General features: G+C 33.0%; 1 protein-coding gene across 2 annotated transcripts; it reads right to left on the bottom strand.

The window, feature by feature from the left end:
• Window positions 1-6,846: 6,846 nt before the first annotated feature.
• On the bottom strand, window positions 6,847-9,336 carry LOC123515991 (bromodomain-containing protein 4-like). 2 transcript variants are annotated; one of them, XM_045274952.1, is made up of 2 exons: window positions 8,254-9,336; window positions 6,847-8,058 (listed from the first exon to the last, which is right to left on the bottom strand). In XM_045274952.1, exons 1-2 carry the CDS (start codon window positions 9,215-9,217, stop codon window positions 7,388-7,390), a joined length of 1,635 nt encoding a protein of 544 aa, XP_045130887.1. In that variant the 5' UTR covers window positions 9,218-9,336; the 3' UTR covers window positions 6,847-7,387. The 2 variants fall into 2 exon arrangements, with proteins under 2 accessions (XP_045130887.1, XP_045130886.1); XM_045274951.1 differs by having other exon boundaries at window positions 6,847-9,336.
• Window positions 9,337-9,444: the final 108 nt, after the last annotated feature.

Genomic DNA, 9,444 nt, shown 5'->3' with positions numbered 1-9,444 from the left:
TTATTTTAAGCAGATGGTAACACCTTGCAGTCAAATTCAAGTCTAGCAGTAGGATATCAGTGTCACCTTGTCTGAATGTATATTTCTTGGTTATCATAAGGTTTTCTCAAATTCTCAGTCCATTTGGTTGTCAGTTTCTTATTTTCATTTATCAATCCACACATTTCTATCTACCTATCTATATGCTGTATATCTTTATCAGTCTATATATCTACATTCATTTGATATAAGTATATAAGAATCCTGTTATTTATCCATCATGTTTATAACCAATATTTTAAAATAAGAAAAGTTTTTTTAATAAAATTTATTTCATAATCAGTTTCTTATGAGTACAGAATTACCTGCAAAGACAAATGCCTCCTTGGAAAATAATCGTGGCAGCACTGCCAGTCTGGGCACCATGGTAATATGAAGCAGGCATGTCTCTGATCCAGGATGATTCTTAGAATATATATATATATATATATATATATATATATATATATATATATATATATATATATATATATATATATATATATATATTGCATAATTTGTACATCTTAAGAGTAATAAACCATCATTTAGCCAGTTTCCATGATATTGTATCACAATCAAACAAGTCAAATATTGTAACAAACTAATTATTTTTACAGCTTAAAGAGTAAAGGTGTCACTTATTTGCACATTTTTGCCTTTGGCTTTTTATTTATCATTAATTATTAGTATATTATGCATAATACAAGATATTTGAGTATTAGAACTATACTTCTTACATTCTGTATATCAATGACCCTGCCTGTCACACTTCACAAAGCACTAATCATATTCAATATGAATATGCCAAACAGTGCCATACTTCAGCCATGAAACTAAGTTGAGTCTAAAAGACGTTTATTGTAGGTATTTCTAAATTTGGTAACATAAACATAGATATTTCCATGAGAAAGGATTTATACTTCACACAATAAAATGAAAAAGATATGTGTACCACATCTTAAAGCCTTTTCATTTACATTAGTACCTCAGTGATAATACTTGCTCATTATCAGAGGCTTTGAGTATCTTTCTTAGTAAGCACTGCATCCCATAATATTTCTAACATTTAAGTTTATATTATCTTTTCCTGTAGTAAAAGATAGCAACTCAGATTTTAATGTCATCTTTTGTCTGTTTTCAAACAATATTGTGATATCCTGATATAAAATACACTTTCACTTCAATAAATAACAAGTGCAAGATTTTTTTCTGGTTAAGTATACATTCATTGTGTATATTTTGGTATTTGAAAAGAACATCTGAACTTTGTTGATGCACAAATTAAGAATTATTAGAATTCCATGATACAAAGGCTTATTTAACAAATATTTGCCACAGGATGGTCCTACAGCTCATGGAATAATCTGCCACCAAGTGGACTGTTGTAATGCTAAAAGAATTACATCTTATAAGTCCTTGATGAATATCTTATCTGTACAGTGTGTTTCAGAGTTTTGATACAAAGGAATTGTGTGACATAGGTACAGATTAACCTTGTCTCTTAATTCATTTCACACAAGTTAAAAGAAATTATTGTAATTAGAACGAATGATGGATTACGGATGTGAACTTCCACAGAGAAGACCTTGATAACTTTGCCATGTGCATGTATGTACTATTGTACGTAGGTATATTGAAATCATCACAAAAGCTAAGGAATATCCACAGGCAAATGTACACTCTGTATTTGTAATATATATATATATATATATATATATATATATATATATATATATATATATATATATATATATATATATATATATATATATATATATATATATCATAGTATATGAAAATGGACTTCAATGTTACAAAACAGTTTAACTGATAGGCACCTCAAGACCCCTTCTGTGGTATGGCAGTAACCATTAAAATTGTGGAATTCTGTCCCTAATGTACATAGTACATTTTTCATGCTCACATTTTCCATCATATATCAACAATGAATTTCTCACAAATTATTATACTGGAATTCTAATTTTTGCTATAAGTATTATAAGTATCATCACCATGACAAATTAATACTGTATGCGCAATATATGACTAAGTAATATAGCAAATTGAATAATATATATATATATATATATATATATATATATATATATATATATATATATATATATATATATATATACATATATAATTTTTTGTTTAAGTAAACACACATTTTTGCATTGGTTACATATAATAGTGGTGGGTGTAGTAACCTTAGCAAGAAGTGCAAAATAATAAAAATGACACTAAGGTAAATATTTAGATTATGTTTATGGGGTGAAAATTCCTCAAGAAAAAAAAAAAAGCCAATGTAAAGGTACTTAGGAATAAGAAAAAGTTATCATTAGAGGATTAGAAAATGGCACTACACCTTTGAAATTCAAAAATATTATCAAAACATATAATAAATTTTATATTAAATTACAATTATTCTTCTGAGCAAAATTTTTGTCTCATTAAAGAAACTGCTGAACAAGTTTGCCTGCCAGAGTCAATAATCATAAATTTTGCTTACATTTTGTCTAGGAAATTGTAGAGAAACATACCAATGAATACAGTTCCATTCCTCCACATTCAAAATTTTTATCCATATTTTTGACTGCCAACTTTACAATGACATCTTTCTTTTTCATTTAATCCATTCAAAATTCTGATCAGGTACCATTGAAAAAAATAAATGAAAGAAATCTGTCATTTACTAAGGAAATATATCACCAAGATCTTTGTCACTACAGAACCTATAAACTGGATAAATTAAGGTATCGACTTCACTTTTAAAACTCAATTTTCCTCAAGTTCAATAATTTTTGTTGGTATGGGTAGCTGTAGCACACAAGCCTGAGTTACACCAAATTTTCTTTCCTTTATTTTATTTCTTTATTTTTATTTCCTTCATTGTCTTGGTTGATGACACTTTTTGCCTTTATTACTTCTTATTCTAGCCAATTTCAAACATCCATTCTTCTCTGTGGAAAACTATAATTGATATCTTTGTGTGTGTGTGTGTGTGAAAACATGGATACTGCCTTTCAGAGTTATATTATATGCAAAGTATGTAAGAAGTTACAAGTGCAAAAGATAGATATGCATACAAGGATTAATAAGGGAAACAATGAATACTGAGGTAACCAACATAGATACAAGTGGAAAAAAAAAGTAATTAATAGAGATGAGATAAAGACATGGGATGTTTCATTTGTACTGAGCAAAGATGTTTGTAAACTTACTCCAGCACATACTTTGAAAAACTTCTCAAGGTTTACCTATTTGTGAGTAGACAATAATGTAATCTATCAGAAAACAAGGATTCTATTGATTCAACTAATTATCACAACCATGCCATAACACAAATCATGACAAACTATGCAGAATATACTAAACCACAATGCATAATGTTTAGAAAATAAGAAGTAGTAATCAGCTTGGTACAAACCTTAAATTGTGCATTTTATAATCCAGTGATCTCTGCCACTTTACTAATTGAATGCAAAGGTTAAACTCATGAGAACCCACTGTAAGAATCCCTCTATTGCTATAAAGCTACATAAGATAAGCAAGAAAATACAAGTAAAGTGACGTTTTAGACAGATACCATGCTTTTTTTTCCTAAATTTCACACTAAATTAGAGGAAGCTTTTAAAATGTAGAATGGGAGAATGTAATAGTTAAAATACACCTATAAATAAAAAATCTAAAATAATTTCATAGTTCCTGATAATAATTCTAAAGAATTAACCTTCAGATGATTTTGCACTTAAAACGAAAAAGGTGTTCTGTGGATGCAAAGATGACTATCATGAGAATATTTTATGTTGAACAATTATAAGTTTCAGAATAAAAATTGAGGATGTAGTAGGTGTTTAATAATAGTATGTCTACTTAATTAATCTAAAAAAAATACTGAGAACAAAAGTTGGAATAGCATGGAATACTTTTTTTGGATAACAAAACTATTACAAAAAGGAAACTAGCATTTTCAAAAATAAAAATTTACAATAATATATTCTACCAGTTATAACATGTGGATCAGAAGCTTAGATTTTGAAAAGATAAATAGATGAATAAACTGTCCAAAGAAAAATTACGTAATAATATTAGGCATGACAGAAAAATAAGAACAGTGTCATGAATTAGGAACCAGACTGGAGATGGAGATATCTTTACAATATTAAGAGAAATGGGCATGGAACAGGACATGAAACATCATCCAAGAGAGATAATATTTGGACAACAGTAACACAACATAAGAGAAGTGAAGACAGAGACAACCGTACAAAAAGTTCTGTCAGGTGTTGATGAGACCTTTGTCCTACAGTGAAACCATAAGAGGCTCAGCAAATGATAAATGTGTATGTATATAATTTTGAATGGCACGATCCATGATATAATGCACACATACACACATTTTGAATTGTTGATACAAGAAATGTAAAATACTGCAAATTTTTAAAAAATGGTGTACAAATAATCAAGACATGGAAGTTTTCTGTGAAGTATTTGGGATATGTTATTTGTACAAATGTTCATGTGAAAGGCATTTAAAGTGGTATATAAAATACACTTATCTGTATCATGATATATTTTTCTAATTGTCAGTACGTTCTGAGATAAGTATTCATTGTAAAGGGAATTGTAGCTACAAAAAAAAAAAATAAATAAATAAATAAATAACACATTTCTACAAGAGATACACAAAAGCTGCAGGATAATAACACATTAACCATATTTTGTGCTTTAGTTTCAGTTAGATTTGAATTATGTAATCCAGTGGACATATCAATTCAGGTCAGTGATGCAAATATCTCCACAGTTCTTTGTTCCTTTGGGAATAACAAATTTTTCTTAATGATTAACTGAGTTGAGGTATTAATATGAAACACGATAGTAAGAAAATTTTCTACATATGGATCTTATACAGTCAGTTGTACACAGGAAAGAATTCAAAGAAGGAAATAATTAAAAATAATGTAAATTAACAATTTCATGGTCAGTGTCAGAAATTTGTTATGTACATTATTAGATATCTTTTTCTTTATTTTTAATATAATTTTCATGTTTATATGTACACATGTCAGAAAATTGTTCATTTCAACATCACTAAGAGAAATACCATCCAAGTTTTGTATATGCAAAACTCCCTCACATCGGCATACCTCACTTTCATGAAAGTGAATGAAAATCCTAGAACATCATTTTTAGAATGAGGAAGCTTTATTTAGGGAGCACAGGGAGATCCTGTGAAAAATTAATTATAAAGATAGAATTAGATTTGTCTCAACTTTAATTTATGTGGTTTCAGGCCTCTTTGATGCTGCACTTACTGAAATTTAAGTTTAACTAGCAATGTTAACAATTTCCACTTTTTACAATACTGTGGAAAAAATTCTAATATCTCTTATGTCCCCACCTAAACAAATCAGCTTTCACAACATATTTATTCTTGCAATTTAACACAATGGTTAATTACATAAAATACTACAGTTCAGTGTTCTACAAAGCACCTAAACTTCTGTGTAGCTGCCTTAGTAAAATGAGATGTGCATTGTTGACAAGATTTATCATGAAAGACTATGGTTTGATTACAGAGTGAAAAAAAGAAACCTAACGAGTTGTTGTAATTACTTATTGTTGATACTTAAATATGAAGCCATTATCAGAATGACAAGTACTATAAAGGTAACTGACAAATTGATTTCATACAGATTGTATATTTTTCTGAACGCAATATAGACCCAGATTATAGCTTTCATTAAATTTAAATCATCCCTTAAGAGATAAACTTTAAAGTGAGACAAGGACTTCCATTTTACAGATACCTCTTTATCTTATCATTAAAAACAAACAAGAATAAGCTTTCTGGAAACTAGTGAAATTGTTCATTTCCAATGTGAAAGGGACAAAAGCTTTTTACATAAACCCACATTAGTAGCATTACATTATCTTTTGTTAAATATTATTAGGTAGTCAGATCATAAATTAAGGTGGTAAGCCAAAGATGACAAATTCTACATCTGATGTGAACCAAATATTTGTTGTGGCTTTCAATATTACCAAAAAGTCTTACCCAACCTTAATAAATTATATTACACTAATCTTGTGATGCACCACTTGGATCAGCTGTGACAGAGAGAGAGAGAGAGAGAGAGAGAGAGAGAGAGAGAGAGAGAGAGAGAGAGAGAGATGAATCTCAAGAAATGTTCACTCAACTGACAATGTAGTACAGGAAGAGAAGCAAGAAAAATAAAATGGTTTAATTTTCTGGTGAATATTGAGATTCATTGTATTCTATTTCCTTATACCTTGTTGTGTAGTCTCCAGCATTCTCATGATAAACCTTGGGGAATTAACATTTATCCATTTCACATTGTATGTAATGACTTGCCATAGTCACTTCCATCTCATAACATTTGGTGTTAGATTAACAGTGTTGCTATTACACATTTCTTTATGGCATCCAAACAAAATACTCAACTATGTTAATATACAGGATTGCACTTACTACCCTGAGTTTTTATGTAATCAGCCAGCAAGATGTGCCTTTGGCATCTACATCATTATCAAAACAATAGGCAAAGGATATGGAAATAAACAGAAGAAAGGACTTTATTCCATAGATAATATTTTCAGAGCTCAGCATTGACATAATAAATAATATATATATATATATATATATATATATATATATATATATATATATATATATATATATATATATATATATATATAATGTAAAAATGATTTTGTTTTTGTAAAGATACAGACACCTGATATCTACAAAAGTTATTAAGTGGATATTATTAAAAAAAACCTGAGATGCTTACTAAGTGGCTGCAGTCTTACATCTTTAGTAGGTAATATAAAGGCTCACACAGATTGCACCAAAAATAGCAATACTAATTTGTAATATGCAGCTCTTTGTTAGTTGTCACTTTACTCCATGAGAATAATTTTATCTTAAAACTGTAAAACATAAAGTTGAATTTCCACCGGGGAGTTTTCATCAAATTAACAATTAAATAGGAATGAAATGATGCTAAAATTATGAACCAACTGCTGATTCTGTGATTTTCAGAATTCCCAATAAAACAATGAAAATTATATTTTGTCAAAGGAATGTGAATACAATATTGACAGTAATATGTAATACATTATGAAAGATGTAAAAAAAATATAAACAATGTGGAAATACAATAATTCAAATCAATGACAGCTATGTATACAATACACTTTCTGCACAGAGTATATTTGTAGTTTCTTGAATGCCTCAACAAAATTTCTAATTATTTGCAAAAATAGATTATCCTCTTTTAGCTAATACCCACAAGTTTCAAAAGCTTTGAATAACTTTTATTAATGAGTTCTACCTATGCTATATGTCCACATCTACATCACTGTTATCAGGTTCACTGTTGGAAGTTGATCGATCATCATTGATCAGAAGTTGAGCTGGCACAGATGTGAGGGCCAGGCTAACAGGTTTCACTGCCAGACCAGCCACAGGGTTGACGCCCAGCCCAGGGGAGAGTGGATTTTGAACCATCCCACTCCCTAGGCTAATCAACTGATGAACACCACTGGCAACAGCCTGCACATTACTCACACCATGCACTGCTTGGACAGCATGCATAGCTTGCACTGCTCGAATAGTCTGAGGTATGGTTGTATTTGTGATCACGGCAGACGAAACGGGAGGTGGTGGAGCAATTGTGCCGGTGCAGGTAGTGGCAACATTGTTGGCCATGGAGGAGGTTGTGGATCGTCCATGGACTGGCTGCACCTGATGAATCTGGATGTTGGCCAGCTGAGGGATCACCGGCCGTACCTTCTTTCCTCCAGGCCGATGTGGGTTGCGGCAACCTCTACACCGGCACTCTATGCACGCCTTGGCTTCCACATAACATGGGCACCTCTGTCCACAGCAGGTCAATTTTCCAGGCGTTGGTGTTGCATTTCCACACCGACAGCCTTTGCGTTTAGGCTTAGGTTTAGGTTTGGGTTTGGGTTTTTTTATGAGTTCTTGGTTTCCAGTAGGAACAACTTCTGGGTCAAGAGAAACAGGCTTGTTTGAATTGTCAATTTCAGGAGGTTTTCTTTTGATAGTTATTTTTGTACTATCACCATCAGTATACATTACAGAATATATGGAGGACCCATTGTTAACTGAAGAATTGTGTTTAGGAATAGATATTTCTTTAACAACTTGCTTAACTAAATTTGTACTTGGAAATATTGTACCTGGAGCAAAGCCTATTCCAGATACTCCACTGTTGGTTGTTGTGATGGTGGTGGTTGTGGCAGCGACTGTTTGCAGCGGGAAGTGATGAGCTGATGGAACTGCAGGTGGTAAGGATGGTATCACTGCCTTCACTGTGCTGAGCAGTGACGATGACTGTGACTGACTGGAAACTGCAGCTGTGACGGATGTGACAGGATGCGAGGAAGTCTGCGGTACAGCCAGATTCTGCACTGATGTGGTTATCAGTGGAACTGGATGTAGCAAAGAGGTCTGCGTCAACGGCAATCGTGGTGGTGGTGGTGGTGGTGGTGGTGGTGGTGGCGGCGGCGGTGGTGGTGGTGGTGGTGGTGGAGGCGGTGGTGGTGGAGGCGGTGGAGGTGGTGGAGGCGGTGTGGATTGTGGTGGTGGCACCTGGATAGGTGGGGACTGAGAGTTGCTGACAGTCGTTGTTGACGTGCACAGACCACTTGTTTGAGGTACAGGAATTTTTTCTTTATTGTCAATCTCATGTTCACAATGCACATTATTTGTTTCATCACACTTGTTGCTATTCTCAACTGCTTCATTTATTATGTCAACCAGACTTAGCTGACCTCCATTACTGTATATGGAACATAACTTACAATATATTGGTGTGAATTTAATATATTCACATAACTTTCTATAACACTGCACCACGAGTTTCACTTGGACATTGTCTATGTATAAAGTATAATCCTTGCACCAGCTGCAGACGGGTTTCAACCTCTTCTTCCCACCCAAACACTTTCTACAGACATGGTGCTGGCAGGTAGTTTCTGTTGGAGTGTGCGGTTCACACAGCAATTTCCCGCAGACGGTGCAGGAAAGAGACTGGCGAAGGTAAGGCAACAACTTGTATAGTTCAGTCCAACTCTCACGTTTTTCTGGATCGGCCGTCATGACCAGCCGACAAGTGGCCACATAGAGACTTGTGGCGTTCATGTTTCATCCACCATTACATCCACCATCATCTAGTAATTGTGCCAGGAACAATGCAAATCCAAATTCAAAGCATCTCCACTTCGCCTCATCCTTGTAAACAAAACAAAGGTGTACACACGCCAAGATAGGTGGGGCAGAGGGAGTCAGAAACAAAAGAGCAGCGCGGTGGTGGTGCTAAGAAGGTGTTTGCGCGCCGCCTCTAAGGCTCTCGGGGCACCCGGGGTATC

This window comes from Portunus trituberculatus, chromosome 40 (assembly GCF_017591435.1).
Source record: "Portunus trituberculatus isolate SZX2019 chromosome 40, ASM1759143v1, whole genome shotgun sequence".
Lineage (NCBI taxonomy): Eukaryota > Metazoa > Arthropoda > Malacostraca > Decapoda > Portunidae > Portunus > Portunus trituberculatus.
Note: the sequence above shows the minus strand (reverse complement) of the source record. Positions and strands in the feature narration are given on the sequence as shown.

Bases quoted from the DNA above. Each gene is read 5' to 3' on its own strand.
- LOC123515991 (XM_045274951.1), bottom strand. From the start codon at position 9,217: ATGAACGCCACAAGTCTCTATGTGGCCACTTGTCGGCTGGTCATGACG.